The 22,875-nt window shown below is 37.0% G+C and overlaps 1 protein-coding gene across 1 annotated transcript in view; it reads left to right on the forward strand.

Moving 5' to 3' along the window:
• The window catches only part of LOC136254705 (uncharacterized), a 38,808-nt gene that overhangs the window by 10,345 nt on the left and 5,588 nt on the right, over nt 1-22,875 (forward strand). The window contains exons 5-16 of the mRNA XM_066047442.1: nt 659-1,180; nt 1,230-1,421; nt 14,208-14,720; nt 14,781-14,972; nt 15,028-15,174; nt 15,527-15,594; nt 15,962-16,320; nt 16,810-17,088; nt 20,079-20,238; nt 20,527-20,619; nt 20,670-20,783; nt 20,849-20,934. Of these exons, the coding sequence (XP_065903514.1) occupies nt 659-1,180; nt 1,230-1,421; nt 14,208-14,720; nt 14,781-14,972; nt 15,028-15,174; nt 15,527-15,594; nt 15,962-16,320; nt 16,810-17,088; nt 20,079-20,238; nt 20,527-20,619; nt 20,670-20,783; nt 20,849-20,934 (2,725 nt within the window). The remainder of the gene's footprint in view (nt 1-658; nt 1,181-1,229; nt 1,422-14,207; nt 14,721-14,780; nt 14,973-15,027; nt 15,175-15,526; nt 15,595-15,961; nt 16,321-16,809; nt 17,089-20,078; nt 20,239-20,526; nt 20,620-20,669; nt 20,784-20,848; nt 20,935-22,875) is intronic.

The raw sequence follows: 22,875 nt of genomic DNA on the forward strand, positions 1-22,875 counted from the left end.
TGGTGTTTTAGTTATAATGCTTTAAATTGTATATACCTATAAAATTGCTATGAATTAATCTTGATGAACTTTGAGACATTGTGAAAGCTAAAATAGCTACAGCTTCTGGGGGGCTGTGCCCCCCCAAACCCCCTGCTGCCAGAGATTCTATATTTTGTTCAGCCCCCCTCATATCAACTACTTCCTCTGCCACTGCTCTAACTGCTGAGCTCAAGAAACTTTCATTTTTAAAGTAGCTTATAAAGGAATGCGTGAGTTGAACAACATAGGTGTTCAGTTACAGTTTAAATGAGGCTTACAGAAAGAATTCCAGCACGTTTTGCTCTACACCCTTGTATCTAATGCACTATAAAAGATTTACTTTTATTCTTATCTGATGAGCACTTTGGTGCAAAAGCCGTGCTAATACACGTGCAACTAATGAGAAGAATGCTTGAAAGTGTAACAAGAGCTGATTATTAATAATAAGGCTGCATTATTGGCGAAGATAAAAAAATGAAGAAAAAAACTTTAACCATGCACTAGTACATTATGACTGATTGCATGCAAATTGCATTGCAACTGTTATACATAGTATACGTATATATACAATGAAACTTTTCAAACAATAGTAAAGCATTTTCACAAATGTATTTATTTTTCTTATTGATTTCCTTAGAATGTATAGCTGATATCAGTATTAATCAAACTGGAGATAAATTATTAGGAGTTGACAGACAAGTGATCATTCCATATATTAACTGTAGTAACAGTGATGGAAGAATAACACATATTACTGCTAGTCTATCATTAAATAATAGTGGTAGTGAGTATCCTAGCTTTCAAGTGTGGCGTCCCATGTCAGGTGATCCCAGTGTTTATGAAAGAATTGGTGGTGAAATTGTATTAGAAGATAGTGAAGTAAGAGCAATGGATGGGTACTGGTTAGCAGAGATAGTTGTTAGTGATAATGAGAGGATAGAGTTTAATTCAGGAGATGTTATTGGATGTTATCATCCATCTAATGTACGTTATCAAGTTAATACTATTAGTGGTAATGGATCAAGTGTTCATGATTGTGATGGAGGGAATATGACTACTGTTATTACTAGCGGTGATGATGTAACCACAATATCAGTAAATACAAGCAGTGAAGATTGTATCACAAACCCTCAACAGCCCTTAATTCAGCTTTTGTTTGGTTAGTTTATGTACTGTAATCAAACTATGATTTGCTTAATGTTCTTTAGAAATCCAATGTGAAAACTTACCACCACCAACCAACGGAAGAATTTCTTGTAGTTCTGGTAGAATAGGAGTGGGTTATGAGGGAGACACTTGTAGTTTCACTTGTAACACTGGTTATGAGCTAATTGGTAGTGACACTAGGACCTGTCAGAGTGATGGAAGCTGGAGTGGTGAAGACACTGCATGTAGGAAAGGTAATCATAGTGTTTTAGTTAAGATAATACCAATTTAAATCTTTATAATGGGTTTGGGATTGTCCTCTTTTCACATACAAATGTACTTCAGCCATACAATGCATTAACAAATTAGTGTGGTTAAGGAACAAATAATTTTTTTACCTGTCTTATTAAAATATGTTTTGTTGTATGATATGATTAGACTTTACACAAGTGAGAAAATAACTTGATGTAGACGGTAGACTGTGCCACTTCTTAAAAACGATGCACATATGCAGCATGTATTTGTTGCTAATGTTGATCATTTAAGTATGTAATTGCTCACATGGACAAAGTTTACTTGTTTTATGGTCTCTATCTACTTTTCTTACACCAATTCTTTTACCAAGCAGTCTTTTTTAATTTGGTTCACATGGGTTCGGAGAGACATGCATGAGCAATGATGTAGACACATGGTTTAAAAGAGAAGCACATACATGCTGTTCACCTTTAATTGAATGTTAAATCCTGGCACCAAATAGCATTAAAAGAGATATCGTACGTCTGTAATAGAATCCATACCAGTACACCCTTAGCCTAGCCTCAACGTTTAGTCACTTAAACTGTATAATGAAGTACAGTACCGCTCAAATGTAATGTTGTCTCACGAGAGTGTGAGCAATTAAAAACCTTCTAATTAAAGAGCGTGGACCTTGTTTCGCTCACGAATAATCATCCCAAATGAAACCAGATAAATGCAATTAAAATGGGTCCCACGCCCTCTAATTTGCAAGTATTTTATTACTTGCACTCTCATGAGACGACGATACATTTGAGCAGTACTGTATGTGATCTAATGTGAGGGTCATTCTGTGTCTAATCAACAAGGAATTTAGGTCACCTCTTGGATTTTAATGAACCTTAGTGTGTTTGTAGTACCTATGGTGCTCATCACCCATACCAATTTCTAACCCCCCCACTCCACATGGATTCTGATTTATAACAGCAAATATTTTGAGTATTTCATGAAAATTTGGTCCATCTCAAGTTACAAAATCAACTGTAACTTTGTACAGTGTTAATATCTTAAAATAAAATTTTACCAATTAAAGGTCCACTGAAATGGAAAATTTGCTTTCCATTTTATTAAATTAATAGGTTGTTTGTATCATGCAATGCACAAAATTACCTTTTTAATAATTCAATTATGTTATTATACCAGCATATTAAGCCACAAAGTCTAGTTACTTCATGTTGTGACGTAAGTTAGGTAAAGAACCGGAAGTACTGTTAATACACACTTTACAATGGATAAACAGTGAAAGTCTAATGTGCAGGTGGCAATTCCAAGCTCTCCTTTTCAATTTTATAGTGTTCCAAGATTACTTGAACGTTCTGCTGGAAAACAATAGTGGAGCAGTTTTGTAGTTGCCTGTAGCTCATCCTAGTGTAGTTCTTTACACTGGCTTCACGATTAAGCTTTACTGAGGTAAGAGTAGTTCAGTTTGCTTACAAAGCTGGGTTATTAGTACCATGAACAAACAATGGTATCTATGTTACACTTTCCTGTGTTGCCTCTCCGCCTGGTAGGGATAATATCTCATGCATATCTTGCCAGTGGTGCCATCACAATTGTTTTTTCCTTGCGTTTCTCTACCTCCATCCACTGTATTGGACCTTTAAATGTATTCAAAGCATCCAAGAAATAAACGTAGATGTTCTTTGACCATTGCACTGTTGATTTATAGTCCCTTTAACAGGCATTCTCGAACATTCTTCATCACAAGACCTGTGTGAATAATTCGCTCGTAGGCCTGTAACTGGCTGCAGTACAAGTTCTTACCATGTTTCAAGTTGTTATGGTAGATATGACATGAAATTAAATCGAACCTAGCTGTACAAGGACACTCCTGTCACTTTAATGGCACCTCATGTGTACTAAAGTTTCTTTGTCTGATGCATTATGACATAACATAATTGACTAACCACAATACACTAAAATGCGTTATATCTACAAAACAAAATCTGGCTAGATCGCATGCACCAACCTATCCCACTAGTAGCAAGGATTGATAATAGTAAAAGTGTATTTCAGCATTTCAGTGGACCTGACTGTTGATTGACCTTTTAAATGAATGATGTTATAAATTATGGGATATCACCACAATTAAGGTTGAAAAGGTACTTAGTTGAAAACTTAAATCTATATGTAGAAAGCTGAAAAGCCGTCTGTCTGCATTCCATTTGAGTTCACACATTCTTCTCACCAGTTGCTGTAGGTATCGAAGTGGTTTTGGCACTACACAAAGCACTCATCATCTAGGATTAAGCTAGCATTTAAGTGAAGCTTCCAGCTGCTGTCATTCGTTGTTTACAGCGCATTTAGTGCAAGGGTGTAGACAAAAATTTCCTTGTATTCTTTCTATAAGCCACAAATAAACACCTATTCCATTCAACTTATGCATGCCTTTATAAACAACTTTCAAACATGCTGTAATTATAAGTGACATTTAGTGCAAGTGGTAGAATGTGAAGCTTGGAACTGGTACATTGTGAATTCAAATCCTAGTTGTTATCAATGTTTTTTTCTGGTTTTCTAAAAACCTTTTGGTTGCAACTTTTTCTTTTTTCAACAACCTTCTTTGCTACTACTTTTTTTCATTTTGGCAGTTTTTGGTAACAGTTTTTTTTTCCTGTTATGTTCTTTTCATGCTATTCTTCTCACTCTACAGTGAAACCTGTGTATTGAGGACACCTTGAGACTGACCAAAAGTGTCCTGATTATAAAGGTTTCCTGATTTTTCAGGTCAGTTTGCTAAGGGATACTTTAGTACCATTACCAAGTGTCCAGATTATGCAAGTGTCCTCATTTTTCAAGCATCCTGATTAACAGGTTCTACTGTATTGGTTGATAATAGTTAGTAGTAGCTGTACAAAGGTGATGACAATAGATGATAATAGTCAGTAGTAGCTTACTCAAAATATCATACAGTATAGTAGTGCTGTAAATGTAGGAATCATGGAGATTAGAGGTGATAACAATAGGTATAGGTTGTAGTGTAGTAAACTGAACATTAGGGAGTGTAGTATTGTTAACATACAAAGTTCAGCCTGTACCGTAGGCATGTACTGCACCCTACATTATGTAGTTTCTTTTAGTTATCAGTAAGTTAAATGTCATATGTATGGCCTACATGACAGATACTATACTAACACCATATAATATAGTTTGCGCCTGTTTGTTAGACATAATATTATAGGTATGTACAGTAGTAATGCTATCTCACTAGGGACCTGTGAGGAGGCTAAAGCCTGTGAAAATAGGGAGTCAGAAACATGTAATTAAAACATTGAAGAATGTAGAAAAAACCCAGACCCAATATTACAGTTGTCTTTGCTTATGTAGCTACATACACGCAGCTCTGCTGTTTAAAATTATCTGTATGCATTCATCATCCCAGTGTACTTGTAGGATGGCCTCATGCTGTTTAAAAGTGATATTCATTATACATGCAACAATGAATTTTAATGCATGGTTTCCATTACATTAGCTATGTTCCCAACTTATAATATGCAATGTGGCAACTTCTGCATTGTAGAGCAGGTACCAATAAATTAATGTCTTTTGTGGTCATTATATTATCAAATAATGCTACATGTATAGCCTGCATAATAGCCTGCATAATCTTGACCATCCACATTGTCCACACCTGTGTGTTATAAGCATACGCATTGCTACAGTAGCCTTTAGCTTAGATACTGCAATTTTGCAGATTCAGGAGTACCTGCATACTTCCCATCATTTTGGTATACTTTGCATGATGGTGGTATTAAGAATGATATCACCATGCATGCTGCAGGATATGATATTTAAAGCTTAGGTGTTATTATAATGTGGTCCCTGCACCAGCGTTGAAACCGGGTCGGGTCATCCGGGTCACATTTACTCCTGGTCATCCAGGTCTGACCCGGATTGGATCAAATGAGAAACGAAATTGTTCGTTAGACGACGTGAAATTTATAAACGCTATCGCGTAGCTCTTTCATGAGCCACGCCCACTTATCGCATTACCAACATACGCTCAGCCACTTTCATTTGTTAGTAAGTGTAATATGTAGCACGAAATTGAGGGTATCTATGGTGAGGGGTAGCTATTGTCAGTAGGTGAAGACCTTTTTTTTTTTTGGTCTTCAACCTACAGCTAGGCTGAAGTTGCAATATTTACTCAACACGAATCCAACGCTCAAAATGTAGACTCGTTTGCTCGCTCGAGACTAGCCGAAATACGTCTCGGCTTTAATTAATCCGGGTCAAATCCGGGTCAGCAGTAGTGACCCGGTTTCAACGTTGCCCTGCATATAGGGCTGGTACCAATGCTAGTTCTTAATATTTCCAAAAAAAATGCTGTTTAAAATTCTTTGGATTTTTTAGTGAATAATCATTAGGTGTTCGATAAAATTTTTGTGGTTGGGACCACAATGGGTTCAAGAGATATAATTAAATATGTTGTGGTATGCAATGGAATTTTATTATTACTGTATGGTAGTGTACCCTTCTAATGATCACTCCCAACTAGGTCTTATACAATGGAAGTGTACAAGCACAGTACAACCTGTATTAGTAGCCACCTGTATTGAAAGACCACCTTTATACTACTGTTGATTCCTTGTTATAGCTCCAATGCAGCCAACCTATCTAGCAGATCGTCTTAATTAGACAGGTGGACTTCAAAATAAACCATGATGTGTCCAGAACATGTAAGCATTATGCTTTCTTTTCAAAAGTACTGTCTTTATTCAGTCAAATCCCACCACAGTGCACTAACATAGGCCCGCTCCACACTACAGCATATATGGGTGCATCGATACAGAGAAACTCCTCCGGTAGGACACCTAGAAAGATACTCATTCACTGTCCTATTTTAATGACACACATGCATGCATTTGGACCACTTCTACTAGTGTCTCTAATAATGAACGTTCTATTACAGCGTTGAAACCAGGTCGGGTCATCTGGGTAAACCGGGTCACATTTTCTCCGGGTCATCCGAGTCTGACCCGGTTTACAAATTATCCGGGTCTGACCCGGATTGGATCACGTGAGAAACGAAATTTTTCATTTGACGACGTGGAAACTTACAAACGCTATCGCGTAGCTCTTTCGTGAGCCACGCCCACTTATCGTGTTACAAACATACGCTCAGCCACGCCCATTTATTAGTAAGTGCAGTGTGTAGCATGAAACTGAGGGTATCTATGGTGAGGGGTAGTAATTGTTAGTATGTGATGACCTTTTTTTTTTTGGTCTTCAACCTACAGCTAGGCTGAAGTTGCAATTCTAAAAGTCTGGATCCCCCCCCTGTTTACTCAACACGAATCGAACGCTCAAAACGTAGTCTCACTCGCTCGAGACTAGCTGAAACGTAGCTCTTATCGTGTGCCTCAGCTTTAATTAATCTGGGTCAATCCGGGTCAAATCCGGGTCAGTGGGTCATCCGGGTCAGTGGATCATCCAGGTCAGCAGTAGTGACCCGGTTTCAACGCTGTTCTATTAGTATAGCGGCACAACCAAAAAATCATGCACTTTTTCATAGAACCATGAAACTTTCCACATAAGTAGTAGTCATAAATACACTTTACATGTATTTTTAGATATAGTGCCATTGCTGATTTGACCTTTGGTGACCTTTACGGCCATTTTTATAGAGAAAATTGATCGTTTTTGTCTTAAACTCTCTGAGGTAGTAATTAACTTGTTAAAACATGGTACCAAACAAAAGATCTTGCTGATAGCAACAACTTGGTTTCTTTTGAAGTCAATATGTAAGTTTCATTACAAAGTTATGAATATTTTTATTAGCTGCAAAATTTGATAAATTTATGCGTAATTATCTGCCCACAGGTAATTCGCACTCCAAGGCATGCAGGTAAATAATCAAATTTTGCAGCAAATAAAAGTGATCATAACGTTAAATTTTGTAATGAAATTACCCATTGACTTCAAATAAAAACCAAGTCGTTTCTATTAGCAACATCGTTTGTTTGGTACCATGTTTTAACAAGTTAATTATTGCAGGGAGTTAAAGACAAAAATAATCAATTTTCTGCATAAAAATGGCCATAAAAGTCACCAAAGGTCAACTCAGCGATGGCACTATATCTAACTTTACATGTCATGAGCAGTACTATTTATGTGGAAAGTTTCATGGTTTTATGAAAAAGTGCGCAATATTGCCAATTTTAGGGGCTACGCCACTATACTATATCATGGTCCCATGCAGAAGGGCTCCAGGATGCATGTTCATTACTTGTAACTAAATGAGTGAAATAAATGCTATAGCGGCCAACATTTTTTTTTTAAATATTGAAAAGCATTTTACACCCAATGCATGCACACCTGAAATATTATTTTTAAAATGTCCTGTATTCATGCAAAGGAGAACATCCAATACCATAAATTTTGTAGTAACTACTTTCACACACTGAGTTGCAAGTATATACATACATTGAAACCTTACTATAATTCCTGGGATCATGATAAAGTGTCACAGAAGTGTCTGGGATCCAAAGTATGCATGTCATTAAAATGGTACATGTCTGGGTTATAAAACTGACCACATTATTTTCAGGGTGTCCTTTTCATTGTGCCTACACAGCCACATTATGTGACTGGGCCTGCGAAAATAGGGCATGTGGGCACATGATTTTTGCTGACTTTTTCAAACTTCCTTGACTCATAACTCTTTATACCATTATGCTATGGCAACGACATTTTTAGCACATGGTAAGCATTTAATTGGCTGTATGATGCAAGTTACAGAATGCAAATATCTTGTTCTAGTATTGAGATACGAGTTGTAGTGTGATGAGGTGTAGTTTGTGCCCAGATGCCCTGTTTTCACAGGCCCGGTCACATATGTAATTTAAAAGGCGTGGAATGAGCATATGCAAGTTCACAGTAACTTTTATTGACTTGATTTTTAATAAATCTGAAGAGATAGAGAAATTGTAAAACACCTACATGTTTCTGGATATGTGGTAGCTTATTTGAAGTCCATCTGGCAGCATTGGAGCTATAACATTAAATCAACAGTTACAGGTGGTCTTTCAATACAGGTGGTCACTAACCCTGGTTGTACTGTGCTTGTACACCTCCATTACATAAGACAAACCTAGTTGGGAGTGGTCATTAGAAGGGTACACTACCATATAGTAATAATAGAGTACATTGCATACCATAGCATATTTGATTATCTCTTAAACCCATTGTGGTCCCATCACGAAAAGTTTATCAAACCACCACGAAAATTGTATCAGACACCCAATGATTATTTACTAAAAATTTAAAGAATATTAAACAGCATTTTTGGAAATATTAATAATTAAAATTTCAACTAAGTACCTTTCATCTTAATTAAGGTGATATCCCATAATTTATACATCATTTGAATGGTCAATCAATAGTCTTTAATTGGTAAAAATTTTATCTTAAGGTACTACCACCGTACAAAATTACAATCGATTTTGTAACTTGACATGGACCAAATTTTCATGGAATACTCAAAATATTTGTGGTCATAAATCAGAAACCATGTGGTTGTATATATGGGCTGGGTTAAAAATTGGTATGGGTAATGAGCACCATAGGTACTACAAACACACTAAGTTTCATCAAAATCCAAAAATGACCTTAAATTCCTTGTTTATTTGACACGGGATGACCCATGATCTACATGCTATGATGATAATAAATCTTTGTTTCTGTACTTAATGTCCACTCAAAAACAGCTAAGCTGTAAAAAAAGAGTGCGGCCCTCAAAAGCCTGGGTGAAAAAAGTTGTGAAATCAAAGGTGGTGGCCAAGAAATGACTGCAATGATGTTAATGCTAATAAATTTTAACAATGCACACAGCCATTATTAAAAATTTTTAGCATTAACATCATTGCAGCCATTTCTTGGTCGCAACCTTTGATTTCACAACTTTTTTCACCCAGGTTTTGAGGGCTGCACTCTATTTTTACAGCTTGGCTGTTTTTAAGTGGATTTCACTTCTTTTTGTATTTTCAAAAGCCAAATCCTGTACCTTTTTACTGGGATATGATTTCCAGGCTGTTGTATCACAAGTTTTGCTAGCATATACTGTAGCACTTATTATGATTATGATTGGCGCGAGTCAGTCATATTAGTCTGCTCTCAGACTGCCTGGGGGCGAAACTAAGTTAATACTACAAATATACCACTGACTGATAAGAAAATTGCTCTGATTTGATGAAATAGCTACTAGATTGAGCCTCAAAGTGTTATAACAATAGTATGGTGCTAATGCTCTAATAGAGCGCACGTTTTTGTTTTCGCTGAAATCATCTAATAGAACACACATAGAATGTTCTAGAACAATCTAGTTTTTCTATTGGTAGATCAGTTTTACTTATTAAGCTAGAATTTTCATTTATAAGGTAGAAATTAAGTGAAGTGATCAGCCGAGATAGCAGTGGTTCAGTGGTTAAAGATGCAGGCGTTAGGTATGGAGATCCTGGTTCAAACTCTGGTCATGATGGGTTCATTTTTTCCCGACATTATTTATGCACCTTTTTTTACCCCCCAGGTGAGTGCTCTATTAGAGTATCTCGATCCCACAATTTTACACTTGCTCGGTTTTTGCTTTATAACGTTGTAGCTGTAAGTCTGTTGCTGTTCTAACCACCAAAAGGCACTCCTATGATGATCAACCTATGTACACACGAATTTTCAAGTTACACCTCTACTCGGTTTACCCTGTAGCCATGACAAAAGTTTCATCTGTTTTTACATGAATAAATGCTCATAACTCCTTGGATATTTATGAGATTCATAGCAAACTTGGTACGTGAATGTACCTTTGTATGCTCTTTACTTGTGCCAAATATCGATATAATGGAGTTACAAGTTTGTGTTTTATAGCAATTTTTGCAAATTGTGCAAAAAGGCATCGAAGCCACCTTAGCCCCCCTACGGCAAAGAAAAAAAAAACAAAGAAATTAAAACAAAACTTTGGCCACTCATATCTCAGAAACGGCTAAGGAGATTTCCTTCAAATTTGGTATGTGGCATAGCCTACCTGGCGGGCACCTCTGTAGTGAAACTAGTTCCAATCGGATAAGGGGTCATGGAGCTACAAAGGTGTGAAAACGCATTTTCTTTCTTCCTGTAAATATACTCACGGTGTGGCATGCCGGCTTCTTGGGCCGCATGACACACCACCATGTGTCTTGACCTGTAAATATACTCACGGTGTGGCAGGTTGGCTTCTTGGGCTGCACAACACACTACCGTGTGTCTTGACCTGTAAATATACTCACAGTGTGGCACGCTGGCTTCTTGGGCCACACGACACACTACCGTGTGTCTTGATCATGTGAGCGCACATTTACATACATAATGCTGTATTCAGGATATTGAGTACATCCTGGCATTACTGTTCAGTGGACTGGACTACTGGGCTGGCATATATTTTGGTGTTTGCACAAGCTATGGTTGGATTTGTGAGAATTTTCATGAAACCTGTAGCCCGCTACCAAATGTGCCTGGATCTGCAAGAATCCCATATGCTAACACAAGCCTAATTTTACAGTAGAATGCAATAAATGCAATGGATGAAATATTTATGAAATTCCAGAAATTTTTTGAGCACTTTTTTCACAGTGAAAGAAGGTGGCAATGACAAATACCTTGGTACCATTGTGATCCCCAAAGTAAGAATTCAGAAATCTTTGTTTTGATGTCAGTGCTCCCAAGGAGACAAAATATATTAGCCTCGAGTTGGACAAGCAGTTTACTATCATTTTTTCTCACATTTTTGCCTTCGCCCTGGTTGCAGAAAGAGCCTGGAAGGCAAGACTTACCTAGCAATGGATTCACCAGTTCATGGAGAATCCGATGGTGTAAGTTTCATCTTGGTAGAGGATTGCATTTGTAAGTTATAACCATTTAATTAAGCGCCTGTAGTTTATTTTCTGTATTGTCACTGTACAAATTGATTTTCCTGTTGTTGCCACTTTGTAGCACTATATCTTCTAAAGTTGTTGGCTTCTAGAGCAAAAACTTTGGTTGACCATTCCTTTAGCTATCTAGATAAAGAAAATGGAATAAAATGGAATTCAAAAATGGGCTAACATATGGAGCTCTTGCAGATCTGGATTGCAAATGTTGGAAACCTGCTCTGCAGCACTCGTACACTCCTTACCTTTTTATATATATGATGCAAGTCACATGCATGACAGTAAAAGTTAATCTGCGATCAACTTTTAGTTAACAGTATGATCACATTGAGCATGCTTTAGGGATGTCATGCATTCTGAGACATGAACACGTCCTGCAGCAAAACATTAAAATGAATACATACTGTAGCTACTTGCATGTACTAGCTGGCCTACGTATATATATGACTGAATTTGTTAGAATTGTTTTGTGTATAGGATTGATGCATAGATACTACGTATATTGTACATAAACATGAATTGGTAATGTGCATTAAAATATTTCTTTACTGTACACTAGTTGTCAAAACATCAACAGGCTGTTCACAGGCAGGTTATTTTGCAGTGTAGGCATTTATTTTGCATTGTCAGTGTGTTATATTGTGTACTGTACAAGAACACAAGTGTGTTTGCTGATATTTGAGGGAATACCATTGGTGGCTGACAGGTTAAGCATTTTAGTGGAATTGTTATTATAGAACCAACTTGTCATGGCCTTATTAGCATTACCTACTGTTGCTTGGTACATTATATACAGTAAAGCTTTAACTCTAGCTATTTGAGTAAAATAATTACAATAAAAATTATTGTATAGCCTATTTTTTTCATTGAAATGGTATATCTATACAGTAAAGCAACCATATCTAAGTGCATGTACATCCTAGCTGGTATTAACAACAGAATAGGAATGATGCTAAGCTTATAGTTTCTTCATGTTTACTGAACATTTGCATGTCTGTTTGAATCGCATGGTATAGGCATTAAAGCATAGTGTCATACATAATTGTTAGTGTGATGCAAACTCAGACTCTTGCGGTTATGATCAAAACCTACGTCCACACCCCACGTGGATATTACAAGATTCAATCACAATGTCAGTATCAACATCTGTTCAATGCCAATGTAGGAGGATTTTCCCATAACATAGTGTAATAGCTACCATCATTCACATGTCTAGTTTCACTACTTTTATCACAGGAACCCTATACATCATTTTAAAATTTTTAATTGAACCAGTTTGTTAACTTTTTTGCTATAGCATACGTAGGTATGTTATACATGTGTGGCTTTGATATATCAATTTCTCTGCTTGTCATGAATGAGCTATGTGATAGAGAAAGGGGCATGGTTTGCCATGTCTAGTTTTCTACAGCAAAACCTCAGCTGATTGCAGCTGGATCATTAAGGGGCATGGTCATGGAGTTAACTGATCTTTAAGTGAAAAGCACATGTACATGTTTTATAAGGTGGGGTCAGATCAGCAATCATTTTATACTAAATGCAGATTTGCATACTATATCTACAGCACTCCACCTAAAGTGGCTTAAGCACTTCAAATAGTTTTGTAGCATTATGCTTCTCTAAGTAAAGTGTCAGTGCAGAAACTTAATGCCTCAGGATGGTTTCCTTGCATGAACAAGATGATGACCACATAATTGAAGATAAAAGTGCAGAAGGCAGATACTCCTCAGAACCAGAAAAAGCACAGCCACCTGTGAGTTTGTTATTGTGGTGTGAAATGGTAGCCATGCCTACTTTGTACAGCCTCTAACCTTACAACTATTGTCAGGCAGTGAGGCAGGAACACCTAGGTAGAGGTGTACCAATAAGGATTTTTCAGTTGTACCGATATCTGATTAAACTTTACCTAAAAGAGTTGATACTGATTATACTGATCTGATTATTGTATATATACATAATCTGTAAAGTGTAAAATAGAATTACATGTGTATAGCTACTGCATGATACATATTCTAATGATTTTTAGAGAAAAAGAAGTGATATAACTACAAGGTACAGCTATACCTGGTTACCTTTGGTTGGTGTGGCCTCCATTACACAACCCAAACAATTAGGTACCACAAATATTTTAATACATGCTCCCTTCTCTGGATTACTCCATGGTTTGATTAGGTATCAATATGGCTACTATGCACAGATTATCAGTTTAGCTCTCCTGTGGTGCAGTTCTTTATTGTTAAAGTGTAACAGCTACCGTTTTCAAAAGATCTGGGTAAGAGTAGTTTAACACAAATAGCAGTACTTACATGAGCAGTCATGTGGCTTCTTGTAATTTAGCACTTTTATGGAATAGTATAGAGGGGCTTTCTATTTGGTTGTAGTGAGTGAAAATACTTTTCATTGCTCAAATAATGGTACTCATATTTGCCATACAAACTATCAGCAGCAATATCGGTTCTCAGACCACTTGTGCCGATTATCGATATGGTAGAAATTGCCATATCGGCAACCGATCTGATTATCGGTGCATCACTACACCTAGGATTTGGTGGTTTTTTAAATCCAATAACCTGCTGTCTGTGAGTATTTTCTTGTTTTTAATGCTGGATTTTGAAATAAGATACGTACACCAAGGCTATTCCCTAAAAGTGATGTGATCAAGTATCATGTTTCTATGATGATTTTTACATTTGGGCAGTGGTCGTCACTTTAGTGCGGGAACCCCTAAGGTAGTACTGTTTTTAATAAGCTGTTCTTGAAGTGTTTTTAGTTGTAAATGATTGCTAGTATAGCATTGCTGTGTTACTCTTCTGTATGTATATTATATAATTAAATTATTGCACACAGGTAGGGCAAGTTGTTTCAACAGTGCTGCAGTTCAACAATTAGGATTTTTTAGCGTTCCACCAGGACGCCAAGCAATGATACCACGAGCTAATTTTACTTGTAATGGTAGAATAACTGTTGTCACTGCTAGTGTGGACAGAACTACTGATGACAATCCTGAATCAGATCCTTTTTTAGAAGTATGGCGTCCACAAACATCTGATAATACTATATTTGATAAAGTGGGTGAAGTTCAGTTAGTAGATAGTGATGTAGTTGAAGAAGTTGACAGTAATGATAACACATTCTGGTTATTGACGATCTCCCTTAATGGAAGTAACAGAATTGAATTTGAAAGAAGAGATGTGGTTGGGTTTTATCATCCACCTGACACACGTTATGTGTTGTGGATGACTGAAGCTACAGGATATACAGCTTATGGCAATTTTGCATCTGTATCATCAAGTACATTCAACATAGCTAATGCACAAATTTCTGCACCTGACCGACAACCAATAATAGAGTTTATATTTGGTACGTATGTGTGAATATGTAGTTGTAATGAATTGTGTGTTGGCATTCGCATATCTGTAGACATCCAATGTGACATCCTATCAACACCATCCAGTGGAGGAATGTCATGTAGTTCTGGTAGAGTAGGAGTGGGTTATGAGGGAGACACTTGTAGTTTCACATGTAACACTGGTTATGAGCTAACTGGTAGTGACACTAAGACCTGTCAGAGTGATGGAAGTTGGAGTGGTAGTGAAATCTCATGTGAGGAAAGTAGGAGATAAAGTTTTGCCGTAATATACATTGTATTTATGTGAGTATCTAATAGGTACCAGCAGTAATGATAGTTCAACCACAACCATAGTAGCAGCTGTTGTTGCTTCATTATTTGTTCTGGTAATAGTTTTCACCATTGTTGGTATTTTTATAATAATCATAAGACAAAGAAGAAAGAAAGCAACAGATAACTATACAGGTATTAATTCACTGCTTTTACTGTGTATGTGACTGGGCCTGCAATAATACAGCATAAAAATTGCCTGTGTTTTCAAACTTCGATGATGCATAACTCTGTATACCAGCATGCTACTGCCATGTAATTTTCAACCCTAAGAGAACATCAATTATAATTTGGCTTTGTAATGCAAGTTAGACAATGCAAATAACTTTTTAATTCTTTTCCGGTTCTGAGATACGTATGAGCTGTTGAGTGATGTTGGAGTATAGTTTGTGCCCACATACCCTAGCTATTTTGTAGGCCCAATCACATTAATTTCATGCGTGTTGTAGGTGCATACAGCTAATAATCTATATCTGTGTCTCTGTAGTAAAGCAACCTCAAGCCTATGATTTATCCAAACCTAGTATTCATAACACTGCTGAGGACAAAATAATGGTATGTATGTAATATCAAAAGATACAATTATGCAACTAAAATATCAATTTAAAATGTGACCAGATTTGCGAAAAGGTATCTTTTCACACACAAAATATTTGACCCATTTTTGAACTTTGAAGCTTCATAAGTTTTTAATGATGAAATATAATTACCTGCATTGTCCATGAGTGTTACTATAGTATCTTGCTACAGTATCTGGCTACATTTTGATACTAAGAGTAAGTTAATCAGTATAAGGAGTTAAGTGTTACATTATTTTTTTTGCTGGTATGTAAAATGTGTACCTTTAAGTTTTCACAAATCCAGTCACGAATGTTAAATATTTATGCACTTTTCTGATTGTGCACCACTATCGTTTTAATAGCCAGAAGTACAGCACTTGTTTTTCCCCAAGAAAGAAGATGAAGATGGTGTCCTGTCAAACCTGTCAATATCTAGTGATCATGAAATGCCAGTGGAAAAATCTTATGAGGTTAGACAGTCCATGTCCATGCCAGATGACTATTGTGAGCCACTGTTTGACGATGAGACTGAGATGGAGAAAGGGAATTATGACTACTCGGTGGCTCATGAGGATACAAAGAAATCATCTCAACAAAATGCCAACAGTGGTGGTTATTATGAATCTCCCCAAGCATTCATCCAACCTGCTACCTGTTTGAACTTATTGCTTGCTCAGATCAAAGAGACTGTCATCATGGAAATATCACCAGCGAGTATTAGGTATGTATTTGAAAATGTGTATTTTTAATAGTGTGTGTATGCACTATATGAACAGCAGAAAGAACATTGCTGAATAATCTTGTATGTTATGATAGTTAACTGTGCTTTATTGCAAATTCTATCCCACTGAAGCCTTACATCAAATTAAAAAGCTAGCAGTGTATGGTAGTTTAACGAATGAAACCAGTAGGTGAGAATCTTATAACAAGAAAAGGCAACATTATTTAAACATTAGTTGGATCAAAGACAACATGAAGCCATATAATATATTCTTAAAATACAAGCACGGAGGAGGGGGTAGGACAAGTCCACGTGATGTGATATATATTATGCAATGCACTTGATTCTTGAAAGTATTTCACATGGGCCAATACAAAATATTTCTAATTAAAACATGTTTGACAGGTTTGATTATTTGAATTCTGTGAATGTTACAAATGTCTGTGTACAGCAATAGAAAACATTTGATTTTTTTTCTATCTCTTGCAGTACGGTGAAAGAATTAGGGTATGGAGAATTTGGTGTAGTTACCTTGGCAACATGGTTAGATGATGATACATCAAAAGAAGTTGCTGTAAAGACTCTTAACAAACAAGCTTCAGAGAAAGACAAGATAAAATTCTTTCAAGAAGCAGCCTTAATGGCTCAGTTTATTCATGACAATGTTATTAGAATGTATGGAATGGTCACAAAAGATCCTGCAATGATTGTACTGGAGTATGCCAAAAAAGGAGATCTCCGAGCATATTTAATTTCACTGCAACCTGAGTAAGTTGTGAAATATGTGTATGTGTCAATCATATAGATTCAGATTCTGTCAAAACCAAGGTGTCTGTTGCTATAAATAGTGCGTAGCATGCTCCAGTAGGTCTGGATGGCATGCCCTCCAGCAGGGGCGGATACAGGGGGAGGTGGGGGTCAAAGGGAGCTCTTGACCCCCCTCCAAAAAATTTTTGTATACCAAGGTCGAGATACTCTAATAGAGCAGTCATAGTATTAGAACAGTGTGTAGTGAGCCATTTAAGGATTTTATGTACTTTACCAGCTATAAATTCATGGTTGGTGAGGTGGGCAGCTATTGTCAGCTGGCTATGACCTTTTTTTTGTCTCACCTTATCAAACCAGAGACAATGTATAGTGCCTCAGTTCATTTTTGACCCCCCTTTCTATAAGTCTGGATCCGCCCCTGCCCTCCAGAAAAATTTCAAAAATAGCTATCAAAGCAATTTAAATTAAATATTGCTGTAAAATATTACTCCAAGGGGGGGGGGGGGATGCTCCCAAAACAAAACCCTAATTTAGTACTTAGTTACAGTATATGTAACTTTTAAAAGAAACTGTTTGTAAAATGCTATATGGAAGTATATGCATGACCACTAGGAGCTTCTGATAAGAAAGCTTTGTTCATGTCCACCATGATTTGAATACTGGTATTGCTTTGTTTCAAAATTGCAATCCTGAAAATCAGGTGCAGTTAACAGGTAGTATTACAATAAGTGTAGGTTATTGCACAAATCCGGGTATCTGCTGTTTTAGAGACCTGAGGAATGGCACAATAATCACCTTGGGCTTCGCCCTCGGTGATTATGTGCCATTCCGAAGGTCTCTAAAATAGCAAAGATACCGTGGATTTGGGCAATACTGTACGGAGGGAAACTTTGGAGGAGGAAAAATTTGGTGAATCAAGCAAAATATCACTGTTGGCAAAATGCAATTTGGTGAATTATTAGCAAAGTGCATGCCCTATTTAATTAAGTAGATTACTAATTGCTGTGTCTGAAGCGAGAACTGGGAGTTCCACACCTCTTTGGCATCTGGGGTCAGCTATCAACTAACAGTACGTAGATCTACACCCTCTAAAATAGTGAATATTGTACTTAATATGGTAGGACTTGCTACTTGTCAAATCCGTTTTCTAGGTGAGGTTTGAGGATACTAGTTACGTGTACAATAGCTAGCTGAGTATAGCTAGCTTACCACCTAGTGAGGTATAGTCGAGGCAAGCCTTGCTGTAGCGTGATGCCTGGCCCAGTAGCCCTTGTTAGAGTAGAAAATTGATTAGTCCGAGGCTTGGTTTACTATTTTCTTCACCAGGAAAATATTTGGATCGGAAAAATTTGGCAAATTCATGGTCATTCGCCAAATTTTAACAGCACCAAAGTTTCCCTCCATATGGTAACCAATTTAGACTATGGCTCGTGCAGCTCTGGTCACTACCAATAATGGCGGCTTCCTGATCGAATTAATGTTAAAACAACTCACTGGTAGGCTTCCTAGATGAATATGATCATCTCTTATCCAGCGATGCTTTCTTCACACTGTAGTGATGATTTCTGATGCCTGTTGTGACTGGAATCCAGCAAAACACGTGGCACACAGTGACAAAAAAATTTGTCACAGGTATCTAACCAGTTTAGATATCTACCTGCAGGTATCTATTGGATTTTAAATACCTCATTAATGACCAAACTTCAAAGTATACTATGCGTGCCATAGTCTAATACTTGTTAGACCCATGCATGGCAAGGCATCGAGTGTACTGCGACATTGCAGTAATAATTCCAATTGTACCTATACACTTATATTTAACAGGTGTCCAGGTACTGTGCATGCTTAACAGGCAAAATGCACTCATTTTCGTAATCATAACAGTCGAAGAAGAACTGAAGAACAGAAGAACTGATATCCATCCCAAGACAGCCAAGCTGTGAAAAGACAAAGCCTTTAAAATCACTTTGTTTGAAAAGTTGCAAAATCAGTCCTTGCATGTTACAGTAACTGCATGAGTTGATCAAAGATGTTAAGGGTGCTCTGTACTATTTCAGTATGGCTTCCCACAAAATATTCTTCCCTTTATAACTCACAAACGGGCTAACCAATTCTACAAAACCTACTTTACTCAAGATAAAGAATCAACAGTGCACAGTTTAGTTCAAACCCCGTGTTTTAACTCATACTACTGAGTCAAACGCGAGTTATACTTTTTCGCTTTAAATTAGAACTAGTCTTACATTTCATGGCTTAGAGCCTTTAGAGGACAAAAGTAGAACCGCACATTATTGAAAACTATGCAATCAAATGTGCGGTTCTACTTTTGTCCTCCAACTTCTCAAACATTCTTCCGGACTTCAACTTTCACTAATCAGTCTTCATCACCACGCCATTCCTCGCCAGAAGATCCTATCAAAAACGACAAGCGCTCTTTTACAGAAAAAATACTGGTTACTCGTCTGAAATTTAAAGCCTATCAGTTTAAAAATCACGGACTAGTTCTAATTTTAGCATCAAGATGTAGAAACTGAGGTGCGCATCTGTTCTCTGACCACAGTTATTGTTGCTAAATTGCGTAACCAGAGTAATAGTCGATAAATTGCAGGTTACTTTATTCATTGCACCACTATGAAGAAGATACAAGATTTACTTTACTTCACGTATATCGCTCTTCCTTCTTCACTTGTGGCTACTTATTTCATCATAAAACATGATCTGCTCCGTAGCGTGAAGGATTGAAGTGCGCATTGAATCCAATTAAACAAGCCACAGACTAATTAGGTAATTACTGGTGACCATAAGAATCCATTAACAAAACTCCAGCTGTGCTGGCCTCAGAAGCCATAAGTAAGATGTCAAGTAGCTAGCTAGCTACAGTATGTCTTAAAACAACCAATTATACAATGTGGAGAATTCCAATCATTAGCCAGTTGTATGCTTTCATATATACAAACTGTATTCATTGATTTTGTGTTGTCTGGTGATAGTTTGGTGGAAGGTGAGGAAGTTCCAGACACAGTACCTCCTCTGCTGGTAAAGTTTTCAAGAGAGGTTGCAGCAGGAATGAACTACCTTGCTACTAAAGGATTTGTACATCGTGACTTAGCAGCCAGGAATATACTGTTGACTGAACAAGAAGTGTGCAAGGTAGTAGACAATTTACATAGTAAAAGGCCTTTATGCAAGCTACTGTATATTGACTTGTCAGCTAGTTAGACTGCAATGCTGTACTTGCAACAGTCGTTCACTTTGTTGCGTTACAGAGATAAGTTTCAGTTTTTTATCTCAAGGCAAACTCTTTAAACAACATAAAACAATTTATGGCACCCTTAAATTTGAGGTGTTCAATGTATAGCATGTCAATTTTGTATGTACAGAATTTTTCAAGGAAAGGTTATGTAATGTGTCATAATAATTATTGGTTTTGTTCTACAGATAGCTGATTTTGGAATGTCCAGAGATTTGGATGATGACAAATACTACATCACATCTGGAGGAAAAATTCCTGTTAAATGGACAGCTCCAGAAGTGAGCACTGGTGACATTGCATGTATTTGTGTCACTCTTGCAATTCACAGGCCCTCCAGTACAAGAAGTACTCTACTTTCAGTGATGTTTGGAGTTTTGGTTGTGTACTTTATGAAATGTGGAGCTTAGGATGTAAGCCTTTTGAGGAAACTCCAGTGAAAGAGGTATGAAAGCTTACTTGCATGCACGTTTTGCACAGTTCACACATAATGATTTATGTACTATGCAGATACTCACTGTGATCAACAGTGGTTACAGACTTCCGCCACCATCAGGATGTCCAAAATTGATGTACAAATTGATGATTCGATGTTGGTATGTTCATTGTTTGCTTGTGGGCATGTTTAAGCAAATAACTAACTGCACAAAATTATAAACAGGCAAAGAGTGTTGGGGATACAATGAACAATTTAAACAGCTGGCTTGAAGCATGCGACAGAAATGGGTTTGTTTTTACCTTTATAAGGAGTTGATGGGAATGCTCCAATTATAATTTACACTTTTCATAACCTCTAACATTTATTGTGGACAATTTTTACTGTGCTGTTACAGATAAGTTATGTGATACAAATGTGATTATTCTATTAGATTGATTGACTGCTCTATTAAAATATCTTTTGTAACAAGCTTTGGCCAATAAAAGTGGGGGGCATGGCCTCTCTGTTTTCACCACCTATGTTTTTCTGTATTTTGAGTTTTTGGGATCAAGCTACAGGATCCGGTTTTGCTGTTTTCCGGTGTTGGAGAAAATGGGGAATACCAGTCATTTCTAATTAAGACTCTGCAATATACCTATAATATGTAATAACTAAGCCAAAATATAATAGAGACCCAAAACCAAAACTGTGATACCGAAATGAGCAATACCGAGTGCACAGTATAATAGTGTTTAGTAGTAAAGTACAAGGTATTAAAGTTAACTATGTGTTATAGTAGGACTGGCTGCATGAGTGAAATGATTTTATGCTTGACACTTCCAGCTTTCCCATTTTTGATTGGTTTATTTTTGTACATTTTCCATTTAAAGGGTCATACTGTATGTATATATATTTTGTATATCAAGGTACAGTACTTATTATCTTTCATTACAAGTCCACAGAAAAATGTGAAATTTTCAACTAGAGTAGGGACCATAGCACATCATTGATAAAAAGTACTGAAACAAGCTGGAGTAGTGCATGATATTAAATTACAGTAAAACAATAAGAAGTGTTATATCCCTATTGTGCTCAAGATACCATTATCTAATCAAAAACAGCCAAGCTGTAAAAAAGGAGTGCGGCCCTTGAAAAGGCTATGGTGAAAAAAGATGTGAAATCCAAGGTGGCGGCCAAGAAATGGCTGTGATGGTAGGTTAATGGTAAAAATTTTAATAGCGACAATTCAGGTGAGTTTGGTGCCGCTTGGTCAATTGGCACAAAATTCACCTGAATTGTCGTTATTAAAATTTTTACCATTAACCTACCATCACAGCCATTTCTTGGCCGCCACCTTGGATTTCACATCTTTTTTCACCATAGCCTTTTCAAGGGCCGCACTCCTTTTTTACAGCTTGGCTGTTTTTGATTAGATTTCACTTCTTTTTGTATTTGTATACCCCAAAGCTGGCCTATGGCCAGCTTTGGGGCTTTTTAACCTATATTTTTCTTTACCACAGGAAAAAGAAAAAGATGAAGCAGATTTTATAAATACTTTAACTCATTCTGATTTTATCAGTAAATGTACAAATTATATATATATAATGCATATATCAAGAGTTCATAATATAAAAAGAGAGCATATATTTATTACATGTCAATTAATCCCCACAGGATAATTTGCAGCTGATCTCTCAACTGGGTGACTTGAAATGTAGCTGAACACTCTACAGGGTGATCTGCTTGTACGTAGATGAACTCTATACAGGATTCTCTCTAACGGGTGACTTGACTCTAGCTGAACTCTCTACAGGGTTATCTGTTTGTAGTTGAATTCTCCACAGGGTGATTTGTTTGCAGCTGAACTCTCTACAAGGTAACTTCTTCTAGCTGATCTGTCTACAGGGTGACTTGTTTCTAGCTGGTCTCTCTACCGGACGATTTGTTTGTAGCTGAATTCTCTACAGGGTGATGTGTTTGCAGCTGAACTCTCTACATGGTGGTTGCTTTGTAGCTGAACTCTCTGAAAGGTGACTTCTTCTAGCTGAACTCTCTACAGGGTGATCTTTTCATAGCTGAACTCTCTACAGGATGATTTGTTTGCAGCTGAACTCTCTAC

The sequence above is a fragment of the Dysidea avara genome, chromosome 4 (assembly GCF_963678975.1).
Source record: "Dysidea avara chromosome 4, odDysAvar1.4, whole genome shotgun sequence".
Lineage (NCBI taxonomy): Eukaryota > Metazoa > Porifera > Demospongiae > Dictyoceratida > Dysideidae > Dysidea > Dysidea avara.